Consider the following 24568-nt stretch of genomic DNA (forward strand, 5'->3'; position numbering starts at 1 on the left):
TGGCCCCATGAAAACATCAAGGGTAAGACCTCTCGATCACCAATTCTTCTCGTTCACAAGTGCATCAAAACATTAAGGTTAAGACCTCTCGATCACCAACCATGGACAATGTGAGAGTGTTTATGTCCATCTCCAGAAAGGATGAAGTTGATACTATGAATATTGATTACTAAAACAAAGGGGTGGGGATATCAACAAATGGAAAGCGTAATATCGTCTATGTAGTTCTTCTACACACTGCATAAACTATGTATACTTATATATCAGTTTGGTGCTGATCCATCATTCATGTTGCCTTGTGTACGATCATGTCTTGTTGCTCCTGATAACACATCCATGACATTAGCCCAGGCCCCTGATAACTCCGCAGGTAACTCATTCTCTCCAAAATTCAGAGAAATGTTCCCGTCTATTCTTATTCCTGGTTCATTCATCCCTTCCTGGTCCTCCCTGGCACTTGCATCATGTGGATTGTTTTGAGCCTGCGGGCTCTGTCCCTGGTATGCATTTGCAGCTAAATTCATGAGCATACTAGCCAAATTAGCAGGATTAAAAGCCGGAGCTGTGAATGTTGGAGGTGGCCCATGGTTCATTGACTCCCATTGAGCAGGTGGTGGGCCATAGTTCCATGAACCGTGCTGATTATGCCATGTTGAGCCGTCAGCCTGCTTAAGCAAGGAAAAGAGTATCATTGGTACCGATGAAGTTTGCGGAAGATAACCAAACAAATCATGCAACAACAGAAAAGACACCTACAAAGGATGACATTCAGTAATTGTAAAGCAGGTAGACATATTCATGCCAGAATATTAATGTGTGGTCTTACCAAGATACAACTTACAATTCTTATAAGTGCCAGTTTTCCCCCGTAGAGCACTAAATAAAAATTGAATTTTGGATAGTTGGGATATAAACTTCTATTCATTTACAGCAGTTCTCAGATAGACCTAAGGTTAGATGGTTGCCGCCCTTTAATCATGATAGTGTTAAGTCAACTGTCTAGTAAGAAAATCTGACTTCCATCCGAGTTTAAAAACATTGATTTACAGTAAACAGGTTATGCTATTTGGAGAGCGCAACAACTTAGTTTCATCTATCAAGAAGATAAAATGAATGTATGCAAAGTACATCAAAACTCTTGGCAGATATCTCCTCTTCATTTGGGGGTTGGTGGAGGATTGGGTCAGGAGAGGCAGGCAGGCATTACCAGGCCAGAGGCAATGTGCAAGAGATATACAAAAAGACTCAATCCCAGGTTTATGGAATGGTTGTATGGAATCTAGTGACTACCCACAAGGATGACAAGCATGATTATTTTTCACAGAAATAGGATTATTTCTTATAGTGTTTGTCGGTTGTCCATGGTATCAAACAAGGTAAACATATGTTGTGAGAATAAATATAATTGGAAAACTAAATACCTGCTCATGATACGTCCTTTGCATCTCATCCTTTAATTTTTGTTCAGCCACCTATTAAAATTTGCAAATAATGAAGACCAAATTTTGCAATACCCTGGGAGGGAGGGGGAGTAAGCTAGAAACGCCAATTACTAGTAGTAGTATTAGCAGTAAACATAAATTATGAAGATGATGATGATAGGAAAAGAAAGGCATGAACAAACCCGGATATTTTCTTTGATGGATTCATTATTTGGATCCAATTGTAAGGCTGCAGAAATGAGATCATATATTAGGAACTGTTCAATCTGTCTCAATTTCTAAACAAACAAAAAAAATAGCAATCTCCAGATGCTGTGGGAGATTTTAAAAATTATCAACCACAATGATTTCTGAGTTTCAGACTTCCTCTTTGTAATGCACTATTTTACTTGGAAAACAAGCTCTTTGCCACCCTGTAAAACTTCATCAGCAATTGAACATGATAAAGCAACCTTCATTACTTCCTCCTTGTGTGTTAATATGGTTCTAAGAATCAAAAGGACATAAGAAATGCCCCTTAGTCAGAATTCCTACGATTTTCGACTTCCTAATACAAGTTACAGTATAGGTGACAAATGACATAATATTTATTAAATTTCACCATCTGTGTGTTGAGTATTAACATAGTTTTGAAGTGATCAAACGTTCTAGTAATAATGCTTAGCATTTTGATATTAAAAGTTTAACACGGTTAGTGAAGAAAAAATGCCATGCATACTTCTCATACTAAATTAATAATTGGATTACGGTGGTAGTTTTGATGTCCTTTCTTTAAGATAATCCTTCAGCAGTTTAGGCATTGACCCATCAACACCAAAGCAGCTGGTTGGACAGTGTTCAATCTACTGCGTAGTATATTAGACCGGCTTACCTTAATGCATTTGATGGGGTCCTATCTGGTTCAGCAAATAGACTATGCTTCACATTGACGAGGTTTTTCCGACACTGGAAATGCAGGTAGTTGTTGAATACACAATACATGGCTTGATGCCTGGTTAGCCAGTTGTAATTTCCTTCCCAAACATCTTTTTTTTTCCTTAATTAAGTTTGTCTCTCCCCTCCACCCAACAATTAATAAAATATTTTTTACAGGGAGAATGCTAGAATTTTGCTGTTGGTTTAAAATTCTTCTCAATAGAATTGGAATAAATTGAACCTTCTCTTTTTTATGGGGACATGTGCTGTGGCCCTACGATTTTTTGACCCATCACTACTAGGACTAGCTTTTGTCCTTCCCCATATCTTTTGACTACTTACAAGATCAACGAATTTAACCATTTCATGTTTACCAATTTATTTTCAAGTGTCATTTCCAAATTATTCATCTGTTTTTTTTTTCCCCCCAATAATGAAGCAGGTGAGATCAGAGATCGAATGCAGATTCAGGTCTGACCTGGATCTTTAGTTCCACAACCTACTCATGGATCCCAAACATTGATACCATACAACATGAAAACAAGCAATGTTATTGATTTCATACTAACCTTTCTTAAATCCTTTGTTGATAGCATCATTATAATTCCCTCGTGCATAGTAAGCCAGGCCCAGGCGACTGTATGCCTTGATGTAAGTTGGGTCAATTTCAATGGATTTTAGACAATCTGTGATTGCTTCAGTACATTTTTTGATCTCTGTGTAAGCAGCTGCCCTGTTAACCATGCGCTACTATTAAGTCACTCAAGGGCCATAACTTCAAGAAAATTAAATAACAAAATTCATGAACTCTAACATGGAAACTAACTAATAAATTAAACAACGGATTAGGGTGAATTCAATAACATCTATACAGAATTCTTTTTGAAAAAGAATGCATGAGGCTTAATGCTAACAAGTAATAATGCAAACCATGATCTATAAAGACGCAAAGTTGAATTTTCAGCTCAAATGGAAAAACTTGGAAATGTCATTCCCGTTTTGTATTGGTGCCATTTTGGCATTAGCCAGATAAATTTTCACCCATATGGTTTCTCCATTGCGACCTTGTGGTCACAGGTTCGAGTTGGGAAAATCTCTCTGCGAAGCAAGGGTAAGGCTACATACATTATCACCATCCCCAGACTCCGCAGTGGAGGGAGCCTCGTGCACTGGGTAGGCCCCTTTTTTTCCAGATGAAGTTTCACTTGTATAGTTTCTGGGTAACTGGATTTTCCCATCCTTATTTAATCAAAAAATTATAGTTAATTCGTTAAGGAAAAGAACAATTAAAATGTCCATTGAATGGAAACAAATAATGGAGTAAGGCACGTGAAAATTTTAGCATAAATGCAGATATTCAAGTTTCGTAAATTGAAAAGTCTCCACTTATTCTCTATAATCAGATAAATTCTGCAACCATTAACATTTGACAATATTTCTGCAAGTAGCAGCAGAGTGGGAGAAGTCCTCGACCCAACCTCATGTTACTCCCCCTCTTTCCTCCTTCATATTGTTTACCTTAATAATACAAAATGGTAAGGGTTCTTGTGCCCAGTCTACTAACCACCTAATGTGCCACATGAAAGGATAATTTGGAAAATCTGACCGTTGAATAGGAAGGGCATACTCTAGATTGGCCACATGCCAATTTTCACATCAAAACTTATCACTTAAACCCTATGTATTGGTATCTTCTCTTTTTATTTGTAGCCATCTATTCTTTACAAAATGCAATGAATCTTCAAAGCTTTATCTTGTCACATGACCAATTTTGATTGAGTACAAAATTTAATAGATAATAAGGGAATCATGGGAACTATTTTGTACATAAAATTTTGGCTCTAACTAATCCTCCTACCATACGGTGGATAAACTATTCGTATGGTCATACAGGCCACCAGACCAGCTCCCTAAAAGAAGATATAAAAATATAATTCCACAAAATCTTTATATTTAAATTTTCTAAATATATTCTCAGAATCCCTGAATCTTTTTTTTTTGAATAAAAAATTCATTACCGCAAAAGAAGAAGAATATACAAGGGAAAAGGGGGAAGCCATGAGGCTTATTGTTAGACTCCCCAAGGAACATGCTTATTGTTGTCTCCCAGGGCTTACCTACCTCTATCTTGCATATTGCTCCCCCCGATGATGTTACTCCCCCTAATGCTTCTTTGTCCCCCCCCCTCCCTTTTTGAAAATCCCCCCTTCTTTTTAGAATCCCTGAATATTATTTACCTGATTTCATTGAAAAAATGCAAAAAATAAATAAATAAATAACAGCCTCTCGAGATTCTCGGGGGGTAAGGTTGCGTAGTTTGCACCCCCCGGACCTCGCACATCTGGGAGCCTCGTGCACCAGGTACGCCCTATATATATGTATATATTTGAATGAGCTTGGCTCATAGTACTATATTCTAATGATTATATATAATAAATCATAATATTGCTTATTTATCGTGTATTATGCTTCAAAATAGTACTTTGTATATATCATAAACTTATCCATGCATATATTTAGCATATCTTGCGTCTCTTTGATACATCTCCGAGATATTTCTCAAAACTATTTTTCTCATAAGCTGACTGATACCAATACTTGACAACTGGCTTGGATCCTGAATTTTTTTCCAAAAAATTGAGATTAGAATGCATCCTGAAGGTAACTGACAATGTTTCTAGATCTCCCTATCTATGGCCCTTCTATCACAGATGTAGACAGGGTACCTTTTTTCTACTCATAAATCAAGTAAAGTAAATCGGGAGGAATGTGGGGTGGATCCATTTTCCTTTTCTTGTTGCCTATAAAAATAATAAAAGAGGAGGGGGCATCAATATCTGTAAGACTCAATGGAACCGTTTATCTTTGTGTCATTACATTTGCATGCCTGTAGCAAGGAATAAAAATATTAATCCAATACCTGATACACGATGCAGAGCTAAGAGTTCTTACCAGCAAAGCAACAATAAAAATTCCAATGGGAAAAAAAAAACCATTTAGTATTATATCATATGATTAGATTGGTGTTATAAAGAGTATCAGTCCAATATCCACCAACAATTGCTTATGTTTTGGTGCTTTGTGTGCATATTGTTTTGCAAATTTTTAATTTCTCTAAATCTTTCCCTGACCCCCACCCCCAAAAAAAAAGGTTGTGCACATTATTCATAACAACAGTTCATAGATCTCCGGAATGATTACAGAATCCAGGAACCTATGATCAATAATCACAGACTTTAGATCCTCTTTTTTATTTTAGGGAGAACAGAAACTAGAAGAGAAGGAAGAATATCTCTGTGGAACATTAACCTAGTGCGCACAGAATATATTTCGGAGATATATGGTTTTCCTGTATTTCTGTACATTTCCTAGAGATGTCAGCAAGTTTCTAACAGACCAGCTCCTACGAGGACCATCAGGTCAGCTGCCTATAGGACCCTCAAACGACTGGGTCACTCTTTCACCTGTTTCATGGAAAACCCCCAGAAAGAAAAAAGAAAGCATTGATCACTCCTAATCTAGGACATTGATGATTCAATCCCTGGAAATACTAACCAGATCCCATGTCATTCAATAGCCAAGATATTCAAAAATAGCAGACTGATCACGAGTGTACTAAGTATCCCTTCACCAATTATTATGATTGCACAGATAATCCATGACCAAAGAAACCAATTCAACAACAATACAGATTTAAAGAAATATATATATATATATATATATATATACACACAGAAATCTGCTCTAGCTACTACTTTTGTATATGAAACATTACTTCCCACATCAAATTCCATAATGAAGAGAGAAAAAAAAAATCAATCTGCCTATGTCTAAAGCAATCTTTTTCACTTAAAATATACTCCAAGGGAAAATAATTCTTTTTTCTGCAGATAAATCTCCTTCCTTTCAATAATTATGGGGTTCTGATTGTGAGGGGTAACATGTCCATTTGTTTTGTCAAACTTTTTTGTTGCACAGAAGAGAGACTCCTAGGAGAACAATCAAAGAAATGGGAAGGGTAAAAGGAGCGAACGGCATTAATACTGATGGCCATAGGTAATAAGATTGAAAGGACGAGGCCTGAGGGCATGTAAGAGGAAAGGGAGATGTTTCATATTTTCATACCAGTGGCCATGGATGACACACGTGCAGAATTGGCAAGGCAGCAGCATTGACGAGGGAAAAGGGCAAAGATAAGTGGTTTTCTTACAAAACATAGCACATTTTAATTCAGAGGTCAGCTAGGTAGCCGAGAATGCAGTCCGGCAACCACTTTTGTGTCTAAACTCTAAAACATTCCCACATATTTATGTGTACACGAGATACATCTCTTTAAATTGATTTATGGGTATGCTCTTTGAGGTGGATATTTTAATCCTAGGTTCATAGAACATGGATGAAGAAAAAGTGATGTTTCCATCTCTAAGAGTGTGATCTGTCGAAGAGCTATGAAATTCCACATTCACCAAAATTCCTTTTATCATTCTTTTGGAGATAAAAGTTGGTTTACATAAAATCATAACAATATAAAGAAAAGTATAAGAAAAGGTAATTGACACCATCCCTTCAGGCCCGACCCTCCCTCCCAAAAAAAGGGAAAAACCAAAGTCCCTCTGCCCATCCTATGAAAGTCACATTTGCAGTTTTGCACACATACATCGAAGAAGAAGACAACTTAATAAGAGAAAACAAGTGCTATCAATCAACTTTCAACCACATTACACATCCTACAACCACAAGAAGCTCACAAAAGATAGAGTAACCCATGAACCTTCAAGTCATTGAAGCTTCCTACTTAAAAGCTTAAGCTCATAGGTGGAGATAACTCCCATGTGTATAGGCCCAACTCAGAAGTCATGGTTAAACAATGTGGGACTACTCCCCACACTCCCCCTCATATGTTGCCCATCTTTTTTGGTGTCAAACAAGTTGCAGTTACCAATAGGAAGGACTGAGTGATGGCGCTCTGATAGACTGAGACCATGTTGAAGATTCCTACTTAAAAGCTTAAGCTCATGGGTGGAGATACCTACCATGTGTATAGGCCCAACTCTAGGGTCCCGGATAACCAATGTGGGACCATTCCCTGCATGGCACAGACTGACCCTGAAGCACTTCTTGATTTAACATTCATTATTATTGAAGATTATGATCCATTCTAAATGTATTCAAAGTCTCTTATCTCCGCAACAATTAATTTTACAAATAGTTAGAAAACACAAATAATGATTTCTAGAGTTTCTCTTTGTCAAACAGGTCTCAGATTCTACAAGCTACTATCTTTTTTTTTTTTTTTGGTGAATAAGTAATTTCATTACCAGGACTCCGGAGAAAGTCAACCTATACAAGGAAGGAGAAAGAGGGGGGGGGGGGAGAGGCAATTAGCCAGTTGAAGCAAAAAGGACAAACCCAAGGGGAAGGGAGAGAAAAAAAATCACAAAACCAAAGTGGGAACAAAGCTAGCACTAGGGGGAAGGGAAAAAGAATGATAGTAGAAGAAAGAACCAGAAGATAAGAATAAGCTTGTTCCTTGGGGAGTCCTTAACACTACCATGGGGAAGGGAAGCAAGTTTAGAGTTAACATCAAAGTAGATGGCATTCCAAATTTTGTCAAAAGATCTAGATTGGCCGTCCATCCAGACATAGTTGATGAAGGCACAAAAGGCAAGCTTACAAGCTACCATCTTATCCATGTTAAATCTGATGAGTTAACCAAACTTGTAAAGAAAAGTTAGTCAGACTTATGAGATGCTCCAGCCTCAAAAAATTAACAAATAAGAAGATAATGGTTGCATAATTCATTTAATAACTTGTTGCGTATAACAAATGCATGTTTATTATTTTCAAGTGGGGTGCAGAAAATCCATTGGTTGTTAGTACAAGAACTAATGGTTCCAAATTCATATGGTCGTTTGTTCTCAAGATTTATCTACCTCCCTGTATGTCTTCCTTTATGCATGTGTGTATATGTTTGTGTGTGTCTGCGTTTCATCAGACTTCAGCTGAAAGAATAAAAAATATGACCCCATGTTTTAGGTAGGGAAGGTTGACTATGGGCTCAAAAACAAAATTATCATTATGGCAATCTAATACCCCTAAATATTACAAAAAGGTTCTATAAACACAAATGTCATTATTTTGTAGTAGATCATTGAGTATGATAGACAATAGGACCATCTACTGGCAATATAATGACAATCCACTTGACTTAACACATTAAATTGTATCTAGAAACAAGTTGAAGGAAAAGTGAAGATTTCTCATATCAAGTATTAACACTTAACAATACTGACATGCCTGCTATTATATAAAAATGTAGGAGTCAGCCAAAGACCATACCTGTTGCAGTAATACACAGCATTATTCTGACAAAGTGCGATGGCACTAGTATACAACTCAATGGCATCTGAGTATAACTTGGACTGCATAGCCCTATTACCTGGAAGGAAAAATAAATATTTACACAGTAAAATCTAATCGATACAAATACATAGCAATGTATGTTTTCAAACATCATGCTACATGAACCAACAGGACAAATGGGACCAAAGATAATAATGATGCATATGTGGAGTACAGATACAGACTGATCTGTTAAAGCAATAGTCCATCAAAGATGGTTCTGACTATGTCACAAGATCCAATCGACAAGAGTTCTAACATGGTGACACTAATATCAGGCAGTTCATAATGGACGATCATTGATATAAAATAGCCAAAACGAAACTTAAAAAGACAAAAGCAAGTCATTGAAAACTCATATATTGGAATGTACACATAAGATTTACCTTGGGATTTGAGCATCTCTGCCAGGTTCTTCTGATTTATTGTCTGGCATCCAGATCTTTCAATTTCCTGATAGGATATGACCGATTCTTGTTAAGCAACTTGCATGGAGGTTGAGTATAGAAAGAAAGGGAAACCAACAAAAATAAAAAAGAGAAGATAAGAGGACTGGGATATCAAGAGAACTTTATACAATTTCAAATATGATGAAACTTTGCTTTCAGCACCTTAACTCCAAAAACAGTCTGTGGTCTCCATTCAAACTCGAAATAGATCCAGCAAAACAAAGAAAGGGCCGGATCAAGAAAAGGCAGTACTATGAGCCTAGCTATGAGCTATCAACTTCACAGAAAAAGGTCCTACAAAAGTCACATTTTCTAGAAATTCAAGGAAATAGAGCCTCAACGACAACTTAAATAAACGATATTTCCAGATTTCAGACACAGAATCTATTCAGTTTACTCAACATTGGGTTCTTCTGAAAAGCTGACCAGCTTGCAATAATTGAATATTTGAATATTATGCTTATAAGAGCAACATATTATACTTATAAGAAAAACGAAAATTTAGCCAAAGTACAAGAGATGGACAACTCAAATGGAGCAGCATTCTGCAAAAGAAGAGGGAATCCTTTGCCACATGCCAAAGCCCCATGATGGAAAACCCACAAGTACCACCCCACCAGAAAAGTAGTTCAACTCCTGTCCCTTCCAATAAAACAAGACGAAATCACCTGCCCCACTCAAAAGCCACCTCAGTCACACCAAATCCAAACCCATATATGACCAGCATCAAGCATCTTCTGAGAGCCTGGCAATAAAGTAAAGCCCATAACAAAGAGAAAAACAAAAGCTGAAGGGAGCCAACAAAAAGCAAACTGAACTTGTAAAATTATTGAGCTGTGGTCTTTCCCCTTTGATCTCTGCCCAGTCTATAATCTCTTAACCTCTATAGCCTCTTCTCCTTCTAGAGTTGAACAGGTTGACACCTGGAAAGGCCCATTGACATCCCCAAGATCACTGTGATAGATGCATTTGTTATAACATCCGTACCAACAAAATTAGCCTTCACTTAAATCTCTTTCAGGCAAAAGGCCCTTTCTACTGGTCATTTCCTTTCATACCTCATTAATAGGTGCCTATGATCTTCTTCACTATCTATTTGGGTATCCACAATTGGGTCAAAGGAAATACATGACCCCTTTTCCAATTCATTTAGCATGAGGTTGGCAATTCGACTTAACAAAATACTCTTGTGATTTCAATGAAAAGCACCAACCTTCTACACAAATGTTACACACTTGGAAGTGTATTACCATTTTTTCAAACAGAATATATTTTTTTTCTTAATGATAAGAACATGGGTTACCAGACAAAGAAACTAAGAGTAGTAAAAATAATACCTCAAGAGCACCATGAAACAAATTTGCTGCTTTATCCAGGCGGGCCAGGTCATCCTTCCCATCAGGTCCGGTCTTAAAAAAATCAAATTTCTCAAGTGCACTAATAAATTGGCCAAAAAGATTATCTTTTGAAAGCCCTGCCAATTGCATTTTTTTTTTTTTGTAAGTACCACTACCAATAACTTGAGAAACGAAGAAACAATAAATACTATTATACTAGTGGTAATAATGATAATGATGATATTCAATATGCAACATATGATTAAGTATAATCATTAAAACCAATCATCAATTATTCCCAAAGCAATCTCAAATTTCAAATCCACACAGCTCATGCGAATAGTTGAGTCTGAGACTCTGAATGATAAGGAACTTGTGTGATCATCTCTTTTTTTCCTTTTACATTTTCACTCTTTTTAACTGTGTTAGTGCTGGTGATATCAGCACAGTGGTCTGCCAAATGGCCCTGATCTTTTCTGTTCGGGATTCCCAGTGGACCTAGATATCAGCTTCTCATTGGGCCTAAACACGTGCTCCTACCAGACTTCCTTTGGTCAATTAGAGATGATCAACAGAAAGACAGAAATCTTAGAAAGGAAACAGTGTTTCTAAAGTCTTGTTTGTGTAGCTCATTAGGTGCTCCAGCCAAGTTTTCACATCCATAAAAGCTTCCGAAGCAGAGTACTCTCACTCTGTGAAACCAGTCAGATAAGGAACTAATCTTTTGGATAATTGGTCACATCTCAGACTGATCCACTGTAAATTTGACATATAGGGTCAATCTAAATTATACAATACGGTATACGGATCCTTCACCACTTCCATTCTTAGGTTTTTAATGTCAACCACCATAAGCAAAGGAGCTCACATACAGCCAACATATCAGTTCTTTGCCTAGAAAATAAAAAAAGATGTAGCACATCTATATTTGTTTTGTGAAGTGTCAAGAGTGAGTTGGACCTAATTTCTGATATCATACAGTATGCAAATCGTCCTTCCAAAAGATGCTCATGACTGCCACTTGGGTACCAACACTTTTGCTTGTAGAGGTACTGTGCTCTTAAAGATGCACCTATTTTGTTTCCACAAGCATGATTTCGATCAATTTGTCAACAATTTCCATACATTTTTGTTCATGTCGGCTCAAACATGACTTCTGTAATGTAGAAAGTCTCATTATTTTGGTTAATATATTGAACAGGTCTAATTCCTCGTGGCCAACCATGGCGTCCCCTCTCTTCTCTGGTGGTATAGAAACTTCTAGTGATTGACCTCGTGCTGAACCGCCTTCCTAACCTCATGAGCTTTGTGCTTCGCAGGTTCTGCCTCCAAACTTCGTCTACTTAATCTGTTAGTATTGCTATTATTCTGTGAATCTTGCCCTTTCTTTTCCTCTCTTGATCTATGCCTGCGGATGAAATTTCCGGGGTAGTGGTTGAAACACCGCCCACAGCACTCCCCGCATCCTTTGTTATAGATATAACTCTGTTCACTCAATTTTTATTGATAATTGGGAAACCCACAACCACATTCCGAAGATAATTCAATAGACATATTCTATAACTAGGGACTTAAAGAATGTTGTTCGGACCAAATAGTTTTTTCAAGTTATTGAACAATCCACATGGTTAACCAGATCATGGCCAGTATGCAACCTATGGCGTGTCTACTCCACTTCAAAAACCATTCCAAAAACCCAATAGATCAGCCCATACTGCTTTTATCCTTCAAAGAGGTGGATGAGGAGGGACAGAGAGAGTCAAAGAAATGCACTGCATTGCAGTAAGTAGGGAATGGACTTATTGAGCCTAAAAATGAGAAAATACAGAAAAAGGAGGTCTCTACTTTGAAGACAATGCCCTAATCTTATTTCAAGGGTAAATTTATAAAAAGCATAACAAGCTTTGGTCCGTCCTTTGTTCAAACATGACGTAAATTTACCTTTCTATTCTTCATTTTTTTTTTTTGGGTTGGGGTGGGGGGGGGGGGGTCAAGAAAATTTGTTCTCATAAAAAATAAATCAGTGAGCATGATATAATAACAACAAAAGATGAATCCAAAAATTGCACAAGCTAAAACAATATGATGTGACAGAATAAAATCCTACCTGAAGATTGTTCTCTGTTCCAACTCTCACTCTGAATTAAGAAGGCCAGCATGAAGCAAAGACAGAAATAAGAGTTAAGACTTAAGATAGCACAAACCAACCTCAGAATCATCAAGAAAACCAAATTCATGCAATCATAAGGCACTCTCATCAACTTGAAACATGATCAATCATCCTGCCAGGGAGGAGGGGGAGGGGCAGGATCTTACTTCTAGGTCAGAAGATGAACCTAATAACTAGTGAGCCAGGTCTGGGAATTTTATTTATTTTTTTAATAAATAATTTCATTACCAAGAGAAGGAAAAGCAAAGAAAACACAAATTACAAGGCCTTGCCTTTACAGAGGGGAAGCAAGAGCCTGAATAATAGAAGGGGATAGATCCCAAGAATCAACAATTAGCCTATTTCTAGGGGTGTATGCAAACATAGAGGGGGCAGCATCAATCTTGCCTTTAACTTCGAAGAGGATGGAGTCCAAATCTGGTGAAATGATCTGGACTTGGAGGTCAATCTACAGAGGTTGTGCTCGAACCAGGTGTGGTGGATAGCAGCACCGAAAGCCAGCTTACTCACCAACATCGCAAAAGACAGGATTCTTCTTCCACTGGGCCAACACTTAGAAAGAAGACCTTTCCAAACAGAGGATGAGAATGGGCAGCCAAAGAATAGGTAATCCACTCAGAAGCATTCCAACAGAGGCAGCAGCTAGGAGGGACAGAAAGCCGCCGCCCAATGAGAAAAGATTGTGTTTGGAGACAGCAGGTGAAAGCTCTCCAAACAGGGAAGCTGTGATATTTGGGGGGGGGGGGGGGGGGTTGCACCATTTGAACCATACCACACTACTCCCCTGACCCCTAATAAGATCCTAGGTAGACATGACACTAAACAGCCGTGTAGAAGAAGCCGACGACACCAGAGGACCTTTGGTGTTGGGAGAGTGTCCCAAATGGCGGACAGGGAGGAGGAAGGGGGGGCGGGGGCACTCCTCAAACCAAATGATGTCCGAGACCAAATCCAAACTATTAAAACCAGACCTGTAAATAGTATTGTCACCAACCAAATGAAAAAGGACTACGAAAGAGTGCCAGTGGTCTAACCAAAATCTAGTAGAAGAACCATCATCAATCTGGGAAGAGATAGTCCCAATTACAAGAGAACTGAGTTGCAGAATCTCTCTCCAAACCCAGGATGCATCTGTGTGAAGAGAAACAGTCCAAATAGAATCATTATAGAGGAGTCAGAATAGACCCCGTTGACCCAAATGCTCTTCACCTAGCCGCAATCTTCCAAATAAGCTTAAGAATGCCAGCATAATTGACTCATTTGATCCTTCTCAAGCCAAGGCTACCTTCAACAATAGAGAGGCAGACAGAGCACAAACTGATTAGGGCTGAGAAAATGGAGGATCCACACCCCTCATAAAGGAAGGCATGCATGAGGGACTCCAACTTCAAAATGATGGACTGATAGACACAAAAAATGTAAGATGACTGGAGCACAAATTTGATCCACTCAAGATTGGTGGCATAGGAAAGCAACTTGACCTTCCAAAACTGGAGCCTCTTACGCAAGAGAGCCAAAATTGGGGAGCAATGGTAAGCCCTGGATGGAATCAAAGGTAAGCCCAAATACTAAATTGGAAGAGTGCCCAAAGAGAAGAATCTATCTATCAGACCAGCCTTAACTACCTCAAGGACTTCAACTAGGAAAAGGAGAGATTTGGAATAGTTAATGTGGAGGCTAGACATGCTTTCAAACTGGCACAAACAGTAAAAAATTGAATCAACCGAGGCAGTATTAGCTTTGGAGAAGATCATTAGATCATTAGTAAAGGCCAAGAGGAGAGCTTGAGGGCCTCGCATTTTGGCATGGGAGAGATGAGGCGCCGGTCCATACTAGACTGGAGGCTTCTGAAGAGCACTTTAAGGGCCAAGGTGAAGATATATTATAGGACGAGGGGACAGCCTTGACGAATCCTAGCTAAGGAGGCGAAGAAACCAGCAGGGTTACCATTGATGAGAACAAGGAAACAAAGAGAGGAAATACGATGGTAGATCCAATTGATGAAGGCAAGGGAAAGGACATTTTATGCAAAACATTGCCAATGAAATCCCAAGACAAATCGAGAGCTTCATGAATGTCTTCATGATAGCGGTTGAGGGTAAGAGTGGCGGTCAAAGCCTCTGAAAAACTCATTGCAAAGAACAATGTTGTCAAAAATACTTCTACCAAAGATGAAAGCCAATTGATTGTCATTGACTAAGGGAATCTACCACCAACTTGAGATGATTTTCAAGACCTTTAGCAATGAATTTAAATAGAAGGTTACAAAGGGAGATAGGATGAAAGTCGGAGAGAGAGGAGACACCTTCTTTCTTGGGGATGAGGGAAAGGAATGATTGGTTGATACCTTTAACCAGACAAGGGTTGAGGAAGAAGCTACGGAGAGCCAAAACAAGGTCATGTTTGATAATATCCCAACAAAAGGAGAAGAAACTCATACTAAAGCCATCCGGACTGGAGGCCTGATTAGCTTTGTGAGAGAGGACATCCGAGAGGATCTCCTCTTCAGAGGGGATAGAATGAAGGGAGGCAAACAAGGAGGGAGGGATACACTTGTTACAAAGGCCATTGGGGATAACAGAGGGGGTTGAAGAAGAAATATACTTATTCCTGCTCTAAATCAGATATATTCATTTTTTTCCTTTTAAACCCGAGATTCTTTGCAAGGGGTGGGGTTGCATCCAGCCAGATCCCTGATCCAAATTGAGAGACAAGAAGTATTCTTTCGTTCGATATTCAAGCACAACAAAAAAAGAATAATCACAAAATGTAACAAGACTACAACATCATCTTCATAACAACGACAACAACAACAACAACAAGACTACAATAATAATAATAACAATAATAATAATAATAATAATTGAGAATTACTTCGTCAATCGCACTAAAGTATCCCTGATGCAGCACCAACAAAGGTCTACACGAGAAGGACCAAGAAGGTCGACCCAAGTGGCTGACTTGGTCGACCGGATCTGGTCTTAACCCACGATTTGGGCTAGTGATGGGGTGATATTAGATGTTATTTAGTTGCTAATTTAGCCATATATTTAGTTTCTAAGTCATGTCCTAAGTAGTTTCTAATTTCAGTTTCAGATCTAGTTTCCTTTTTACAGTTTCAGTTTTAATAACTTCATGTAACTAGTTTTTAGTAACTCAGTCTTTGTTAGTTTCTAAAATCTGAGTTACTATTATTTGTAATCTTCCCCATCATTTTTATAAATAAAGAGGAGGGCATACTACAGCCCACGATTTATGTTTAACAAAAAAAAAAAGACTCTTGTCTGCTGCTGCCGCTGGTTTCCATGGCTGCTCCTTGTGTTTGATTAAGGAAGAAGGGTTTGGTGTCTGATCCAAGCGACTCCTTGCGGCGTGAAGTCCAGGAGGATTCTTCGTGTGTTTTCTTCTCTTCTTTACAGTCTATATTCAAGCTATTACTGACACGACAAATCATGTATTTACTCTTTTAAGTTTCTGCCCAGAAATTCTGCAGAATTCCTGAAACAGAGTCCATCGGCCTTTACTGTTGGGGTTAGTTCCAGTTGTCGGTTTACTTTAAAATTCTGTTGATTGTTCTTCCATACCCCATTGAGGATCGATCCAAGTTTGAGCTATTTCTGTGCAGCCATTATTGAAATAATCAAAATCTCCACATTTTTCTCTTCTAGTGGCCTGTAGCTTCTATTTTCTGAAATTGATATTTCTGTTGGTATTGCTGCTGATTCCTGGACTGCAGATCGTGTATTCGATTAACTTGAATCTGTTAGTAATCTTATTCAGTCTGTGGTTTAATTCTAACAGCTACTGCTGTACTGTTTGTTCTCTGTATCACTGTTCATTGAGATCGATAGTATTTCTGGACTGTTATTTGAAGTCTGATTTCTGATATAAATTTGAGGCTGGTTTTGGTTGTTCTTTGGTCTACAAGTTTCTGTTGTTTGGGTCTGGTTTGATTGTTCAAATCTATTCCAACATTAATCCCAAGGATTGGAAGTGGATCAGCTGAAACTGATCTAGAGCGTAAATACAGTGGACCTATCAACTGCAGTACCAGATTTGAATACTTCAAAGAGTTCACATTTTTCCATTAAAATTTAATAAAAAATTTCTTTCAGCTCAGAGAAGTCTCATAAAATAAGAAAAATAACATGAAGAAATTATTATCCAAAAAGTGATTCCTCTTCATTTCCACGATTAATTGTATGTAGTCATTGAATGTGGCAATCAATTTTTTCTAACAGAAAAAAAACCAACGTAACAAACAACAGAAGTCATGGACTGGTCTCAAACTCATTTCGAACCAGAGGAAAATGGTATCCACCATGGAACAGAATTATAAAGCCTTCTTGATGTAGGGGGTTCCTAGGTGACTAGGTTTCCTATAAGGTTAACTAGCCAAGTAGGGTAGACTCAAGGGGCATAGATTGGGCAGGGTAAGGGAAGCTCAGCAAACAAGATTGACATGCAAGTAAAGTGAGATTAATGAATAATGTAGCAATGAACAATAATCGTCTAAGCATAAAAGCACATAAACTCACTCAAGTTTCAGATGGGAATATGGGGTAGGGAACATGGCAGCAACTATGTGTTAAGTTAAGCACGAGTCTATCAAGACATTAAGCAAACTAAGCAAACCAAACAATGCCCAAAATCAACCAACTAATGAAAGGTAAAACAACAGAAGTTTCTCTAAAGAAAACAATAAGTATTGGCTTAAAAAAAAAAAAAAAAAGGGTAGACGTTCAGATTTCAGTGGGGACTAATGGAGGTAATGGGAGGCCAATGAATGTAGAACAGGAGGGGTTCTTTACTTACTTCCTTATTGTCTGAAGTCTGAGGAGGAAAGAAGAACTCGAGGTCCTCCAAGATAAAGAGTTGTAGCCCACCCTACTTAACAAAGAACAATAGTCCCAATTGTTAGAGAAGTTCCAGCAGCAACCCAGCTGGGGGTTTTCTCGATGGAGATGATCTCTAATGATGGTGAACAATTTCTGCAATAGGGCAGCAGCTACAGGGAAGACAGAAAACAGAAAAGAGAGGGGTGAAGGTCGAGAAAGGGAGAAGGAGAATGGGAGAGAGAGCCATAAGAGATGATAAGAGGGAGAGGGCAGCGAGAGAGAATTCGTAGGGGGATTTGGGGGGCTGTTTTGCCTTCAATAATCTTCATTCATTGAATTAGAACTTTGGCCAATGGCCTTACATAAATAAGAGACTAATTACTAAAAAGAAAAGATTATTCTAGGAATGCTATTTCATAAACAAAGAAACATTCTAAAAATAAATCAATAGGATAATTACTTAGTTTCCTAATTAACTTAAAGACTCAAATAAACAAGATCCTAGGAAATAAAACTACTAAACTATCAGATTTGGTGGGGGCCACACAATCTTGGCAAAATTTGGAAGGAGAGGACTCGATCCAGCGCTGGAAAGGCTGGATCGAGCCTTCCCTTCTTCCTCTTTCTTCTTCTTCCTTCTTCTAATCCTCCAACCACAAAGAAGGTTGAGTCTTCTTCTTTCTTCTGCTGTACGTCTTGATGTCCCCATCACTTCTACTTTACTTTCTCCTTACTTTCTCTTTTCTTTTCATATTGAGTTATAAGAGAATGCTTAGATGCTCCGTTGACAATTATTGCAACAAACATCCCTTTTAGAGCACCCTGCAGCCTATTAGCTTAAAACTAGATCTACTAAATCTGAATCAAAGAAGGTATATTATCAGAAAAACAAATAATGCAGCAATAATTTAGAAATGCATCACAAAAATACAGAAGACTGACAATATCTTGAAACAAAGGTGAAAAAAAACCATATAAAGTTGGTCCGGGAAGAAATAACTAGTGGTTTTGGTGCCTCTGCAGTGCTTCCATCAGCAGCATTCTGTGATGAGTCTGATGACGATGTGCTTGGTGCGCCCATTTCCAATGAGACTTCTCCATGAACCAGATCAGATTTGGTTATATGTTTCTTTTTATCCAGCGAATGGAATAAAGCAACCAAGAAACCTGGTTCTATCTGATCGTCAACAGAAGATTGACTGAGCTTAAAAACCTCCTCCAAACACTCCGTAGCAACCTCAAGTGCTTCAACATCAACACCAGGTGTAGGTTCAACTGTTCAAAGGGACACAACCAACATCAAAAGAGGAATCATTAGCGGCTTCAGTAAGTAATACATAGATGGGATAAAAAAGAATATATTCTTGCATACCAAAATGGACATCAATACATACTCCATCATTGGTAACAAAATATAATATAGATAGTGCTGCTTTATTGAGGTCTTATTTACTAATAATGCTCCCTTTTTCCTTAGAAAAAGTGTCAATATATATACATATATATGAAACACCCTCATGTTTATTCAAAAGATAATAAGTAAATGAAAAATCAGAAAAAATCATTTCTATGGTATTCAAAATTATTTATCAGGAAATCATATTCTCCTTATCAAGGGTACAAGCAGTTTTGAGAGAAAATCTGAAGGTATAACATGCAAAATAATTTCCATTAGGACTTCTACTAGATTGTTCACAAAGAGGTTTTCAAGAAGCCAATAACATACGAGTTTATTATTCTGCACCCAAAACTCAATATATATATATATATATATTTAGGGGAGAGCAGGTTCTCAGCAGAGTCATGATCCCAACTCATAGACTCTCAATTAGCATCAAAGCACAACTCCCCCACATTCTTTAAATCCTCGATAAAGGATCACTGCAGCATAAGAAACAATCGTTAGCCAAAATTGGGAACGGTGCAGGTGGAATCTTGAACATTCCATCATTCCCCTATTTATATCCGTTTGAACTTTGAATATCAGATAGATTGTAATACTGATGTGAAAAGCTAGCAAATGCATGTTATCTAATATATAAGAGAAACTATAAACCCATCAACAGTTCCACACTCTATCTTCACATCCTAGATTTGTTGGTTCGTTAGTTCAACATATAATGGATTTGATTTACCAAAAGGAGAAAAAAGAAAGAGCAACACGGTGAACAAAAAGAAAGTGTTACATGAGTATGGATGTAGGCGCAAAATCTAATGTGGACACAATAAGTTTGATTCAATGAAAACCGAAACAAAGAATTTGCAGAATTTAGAGATACAAATTTCTTTTTATTTGTTAATGTTTGTTAATAATTTTAAATCATAAAAATAATTAATAACTGCTACCCAAATAGATCAAAATTCTATATGACTGTGGGTAGACAAGTTTTTTTACCCCCCTATCCAAAAAAGATAGGTGGTTAATCATGCAGCTTCATAGAGTTCCAACATTCAGTGATCACTTTTCATTTCCAAAATCTGGCACTGCTACATCAACCTTTTCTTTTCACTTTTGTCCTGATAAATTCTTTAAAAAAACGAAGGTACTCAGATGATGAACAGAATTCTTTTCCCTTTTACAATAAGGCAATTTATGATGGAGCAACACCTCAAACACAAAGTTGTTATAAAAAATTGCTCTCTCCCTAAGGCTTAAGCTTTAGCAACTGCGACTCTTTAATAATGATTAGAAAATGCTACATGACATTTTATTTTGTTTATCTCGTAGCATTTTTCTGGGCAGGAAAACTTCCAATTAAGGCACATCAAAGCTGCCAGGAAGAGAGAGAGAGAAAGCGGTGGGACCTTGATCTGTCTACCCTTTTTTTTCTATTTCTTTTTTTTTTTTTTTTTTTTTTTTGTGGGGGGGGGGGGGGTTGTAGATTTCGGTAGATTTGTTCTCTTTCTATGATGGTCTTATTACCAAAAATATAAAGAGGCAGAGGAGTGGGATTAAAAAGAGAACTGGAACTCATCAAAAGATCTTCCACCACCAAATCAATACTCTAACTTCAGATATTTCTTGCACACCTCAATGATTTGCAGTAGTACTTCATCATTTTATTCTTAAAAGTTCAGAAAATATCCATCCCTTAATAGAACGAGACAACACTATCCTCAAGTTTCCATTTCTGGTGCTCAACACTTTGGATTGGGAAACTTTTAATTGACATCCAAATTAAGAGTTTTAACCTTATCAGAGTAAATAAAAATGTTTACACAAAGGTTTAGCCGACAAATATCAAAGACAAGGTTTTCCAAGCATTTGTCCCTCTCAAGGCAAAGCATTGACTAGTTAATTCCTAGGCAGTAAATATTCAAATTTGATCTTGCTCTCAAACCCCAAACATTTAATAATAACCAAAAATTGTATAAAAAAAGGAATACAATGATAAACCATATCGAATTAAATTTGTTATAAACTTCATGGCTCATGCATAGATTGGACTGCAGATCATGCAAACACCAAACATTTTGCGCTACAAATAATCAAACTAGTTTCAACTCCACACTCTTTCACCAAACAAAACAAAGAAGCACCCTTTCAACCAAAAACTGACAATTCTATATATAGAAAAGAACAACCTCTTCACTCAGCACATGGAAGATATTTCTTCAAAACCTCAAAAACTAAACTACAGTCCAAATTCAAAGCATTACAAATTGAGTTCATATGGAATGACAACAATTTCAAACAGAACTAAAGCTTAGGGAAAATCAAAATGAAACCAAATGTTTAGTTATCACAGAGAGAGAGAGAGAGAGAGAGAGAGAGAGAAACAAAAAATTAAAATCAACAAAAAAATTAACACTTCTAAACATAAGAAAGTTCTACCTTTTCCTAATGCATGATAGATGCTGATCTCCAAAAGGCTTAAAACTAAAAAATGATTCAAAAGGATAAAGAAATTCTAAAAAAAAGTTCAACCCATGAAAAAACCATTCTTATCAATTATACAAGAAGCATTACAAATTGAAGTCAGAGTGAATGAAAACAATTTGGAACAGAATTCAAACTTGCAAAACAAAAATAGGACCAAATGCAAAGTAAGCAGTTCATCAAGAACAAGGAAAATAAACAATGACAAATGAATTCAACCAGAAACTAAAACTTGCATACAGAGAAAGATCAATGTTTTCCCCAATGTATGATACATACTGATCTTCAGAACCTCGAAACTAAAATACACCACAAATTGTGTTAAATAAACTCCTAGAAAAGCTGCAACTCATTAACAAAACAGACTCACACCCACTAAAAACTGAATAAAAAAAGAAATAAGGAAATTCCAAAGAATTCAAGCTCATCAACATAGAACCGAATAAACAGTGATCAGCTCATAAAAATGAGGAGAGAGAAGAACGATAACTGAACTCAACCCAACAAAAAAAAAAAAATTAGAAAAAGATCATTTTTTCCTTTATATGCATGAGAGATGCCAATCTCTGGAACCTTCAAATTAAAATATGATTCAAATCTCGACAAATAAACAACCTGAAGAGTTCAACCATTAACAAACCAGAAAGAGACCAGTAGCGTTACAAACTAAATTCAGGGAGAATTATGGGAATACCAACAATAAAATGAAGCTCAAAAGCTTCAAAATCGAAGGAATACACAGTGATAATCTCATAAAAGAAACGAGGAGAAAGAAGAGACGATAATTGAATTCAACCAAAAACTAACACTTCTACAAAGAAAAAGATCACCTTTTTCCCTGAATGATAGATATTGATCTCCAGATCCTCAAAAACGAAGACACGGTCCAAATTTTGATAAAGTATCTCTCAGGAAAAAAAAATTTAAACAGTTTAATAAACCAGAAAGACAGCAAAACATTACAAACTAAAATTCAGAGAGAACGAGACAATTCCAAGGAAAATTCAAACTAAAAACATCAAAATAGAACCATATACAGTGATTAATTTCACGAACAAACGAGATGAGGGAAAAAAGCAGAAGGAAATGAACATAAAGTAACGAAATGAAAGAGAAACAAACCTGACTTCAAGAAATCTAGAAACGCAAGCACGATGCGACGAGAGGTGGGAGAGTCCGTCTTCAAGTTCGCCATTTCGAAGACAGGATGAGAATAAGAGATCGTATAGCTTAGCTTCAGTAACGCAGAAACCAGTCTCTCTTTGGTCAGTTGGTTCTCTCCCTTCCTTCGCAACCGGATGAACGGGGAGGGGAAGATTGTACTTGTACAGAATCTTTTCTTCCACCGCTGTGTAAACGGTGTCCGAGTTTCGTAAGAAAACTAAAAGTTTTGGTTCGATTTTTCGGTTCAAGATAAATTATGTATAAACAAACCCAAATACTTTTCATATCATTAAATCAGACTTTAATCGAATTGGTTCGGTTTTATTCTGGTCAAATTCCACCCAAAAAAAAAAAAATCTGTTCAAATTCGATTTAAGTGGAAATAAGTAAAACAAATAAAGTTGATAACACTGTTTTGAAATCAGAATCGAATTGATCAAACCGGTGAATTCGAAGCATAGTTGGTTGACTGATCCCGATTTTGGACAATCTGATCCTTCTGATCCTAGGGTTTCTTCAATGGGCACTCAAACACGCATGTTTGAGTCCTCCCAACAATCCAATGTGCGTTAAGCTAAGATGTTCGATAGATCCTAATGTTTCAAATGAATCAAACCTATAATTGATAATTTCACGCAAGCCAACAAGACAAGTGATTGCAAGGTTTAATATTGTTTAGGTTTTGTTTAGTTGGGTTTATACAAGTTATATTTTGTTTGATTCAATTCAATTTTATTAGGTTCAAAATGACTCTTTTAGTCGAAACCGAGACCAAACCTAATGAAGTTTCATTCTTCAAAATCAAAATCCAACCAATGTTTTGGTTTATTTGAAATGGAGATTTTGATTTTGGTTTTCCGTTCCTATTATGTGTTAGTGTGTTACACCCTTGTATTTACCATTAAAAAAAAAAAAACTTTTACCGTTATTTTTAACTGTTAGAAAACGTGTTTCAGTATAAAGTTCTCTCTCATTCATTCCCTTTTCTCCTTTTGAAATTTCTAGGTCAAAGTTTGACACAAATGATGATGTTGTTGAGAGAGCTAAATACAAACTTGGTTTGGAGGATCCATCCAAAAATTAGGCTCACATCCTATGCTTGTTCCCATGATATGCTATATTTAAAACCAGTGAAGTACCAGGGGGTGGAGTATTTATCAGACATGCTGGACTACAACAATCAGGTAGGTCATCAACTGGGAACCTGATTCTTCTATGGGAAAATTACCTGATTACCCAGTATTGGGTTTGGTTTTACAGAAATACCCACGATGGGTTTCACTCAACGTATATACCCAAAACTAGTTTGCGTATTACCGAAATACCCAAAACAGTGGAACCCGTATGCCAGACTTCGTATCCCTACGCGTTGGACATGATTCATGTTCCAATCGGTGAAAAAAATTCCGATTTCAAGTTTAATCATCTTCTACAATCGACTCTTTAACATCCGATGATCCGATCGCGTCATTGAGGGCACAAGTTGCTGTTCGGACTATGTATTTCCGTAAGGGGAAAGAATGGGTTGCTGATTTCAGTTGTTCGGACTATGGATTTCCAAGAGGAGGAAGACTTGGGGCCTGTTTGATAACGTTTCTGCCGTTTCTGTTTCAAGAAACAGCAGAAACATAAATTTCCATTTCTAGAAACAGAAACGGAATTGAAGGTGTTTGATAAGTCATGTTTTTAGAAGTCGATAGTAACCAATGAAAGAATGGCCACAAGTCGTTTCCAGAAAACGGCGAAACAAGTTGAACTTGTTTCGCCTAGGTCATTTCTTGAACCATAAATAAGTAAAAAATTTATATTTCTATTTCTGAAAATAGGTGAAACGAAACAGTTTTATCAAACGCTTTTTACTCCGTTTCTGTTGTTTCTGGAAACAGAAACGGCAGAAACGCGTTTCTTGATACGTTATCAAACGGGCCCTTGGTTGCTGGTTTTAGGAGATGGCACTCTTAAATAAGAATG

The 24568-nt window shown here is 37.2% G+C and overlaps 1 protein-coding gene across 1 annotated transcript; it reads right to left on the reverse strand.

Annotated features, from left to right (window-relative positions):
• On the reverse strand, positions 1 to 22795 carry LOC122060812 (small glutamine-rich tetratricopeptide repeat-containing protein-like). Its single transcript, XM_042623912.1, has 10 exons — positions 22556 to 22795; positions 18554 to 18828; positions 12653 to 12683; positions 10546 to 10682; positions 9146 to 9212; positions 8697 to 8796; positions 2927 to 3090; positions 1625 to 1671; positions 1422 to 1472; positions 1 to 665 (listed from the first exon to the last, which is right to left on the reverse strand). The coding sequence occupies exons 1-10, from the start codon at positions 22626 to 22628 to the stop codon at positions 264 to 266; spliced, it is 1347 nt and encodes a 448-aa protein (XP_042479846.1). The 5' UTR covers positions 22629 to 22795; the 3' UTR covers positions 1 to 263.
• Positions 22796 to 24568: the final 1773 nt, after the last annotated feature.

Source organism: Macadamia integrifolia, chromosome 2 (assembly GCF_013358625.1).
Source record: "Macadamia integrifolia cultivar HAES 741 chromosome 2, SCU_Mint_v3, whole genome shotgun sequence".
NCBI lineage: Eukaryota > Viridiplantae > Streptophyta > Magnoliopsida > Proteales > Proteaceae > Macadamia > Macadamia integrifolia.

Excerpts from the sequence above, each read along its gene's own strand:
- LOC122060812 (XM_042623912.1), bottom strand. The coding sequence starts at position 22,628 with ATGGCGAACTTGAAGACGGACTCTCCCACCTCTCGTCGCATCGTGCTT. Across the intron at positions 8,797-9,145 it reads AGAGATGCTCAAATCCCAAG|GTAATAGGGCTATGCAGTCC; the intron begins GTAAATCTTATG and ends TTTTCCTTCCAG. Across the intron at positions 3,091-8,696 it reads GCTGTGTATTACTGCAACAG|GGCAGCTGCTTACACAGAGA; the intron begins GTATGGTCTTTG and ends CATGGTTAACAG.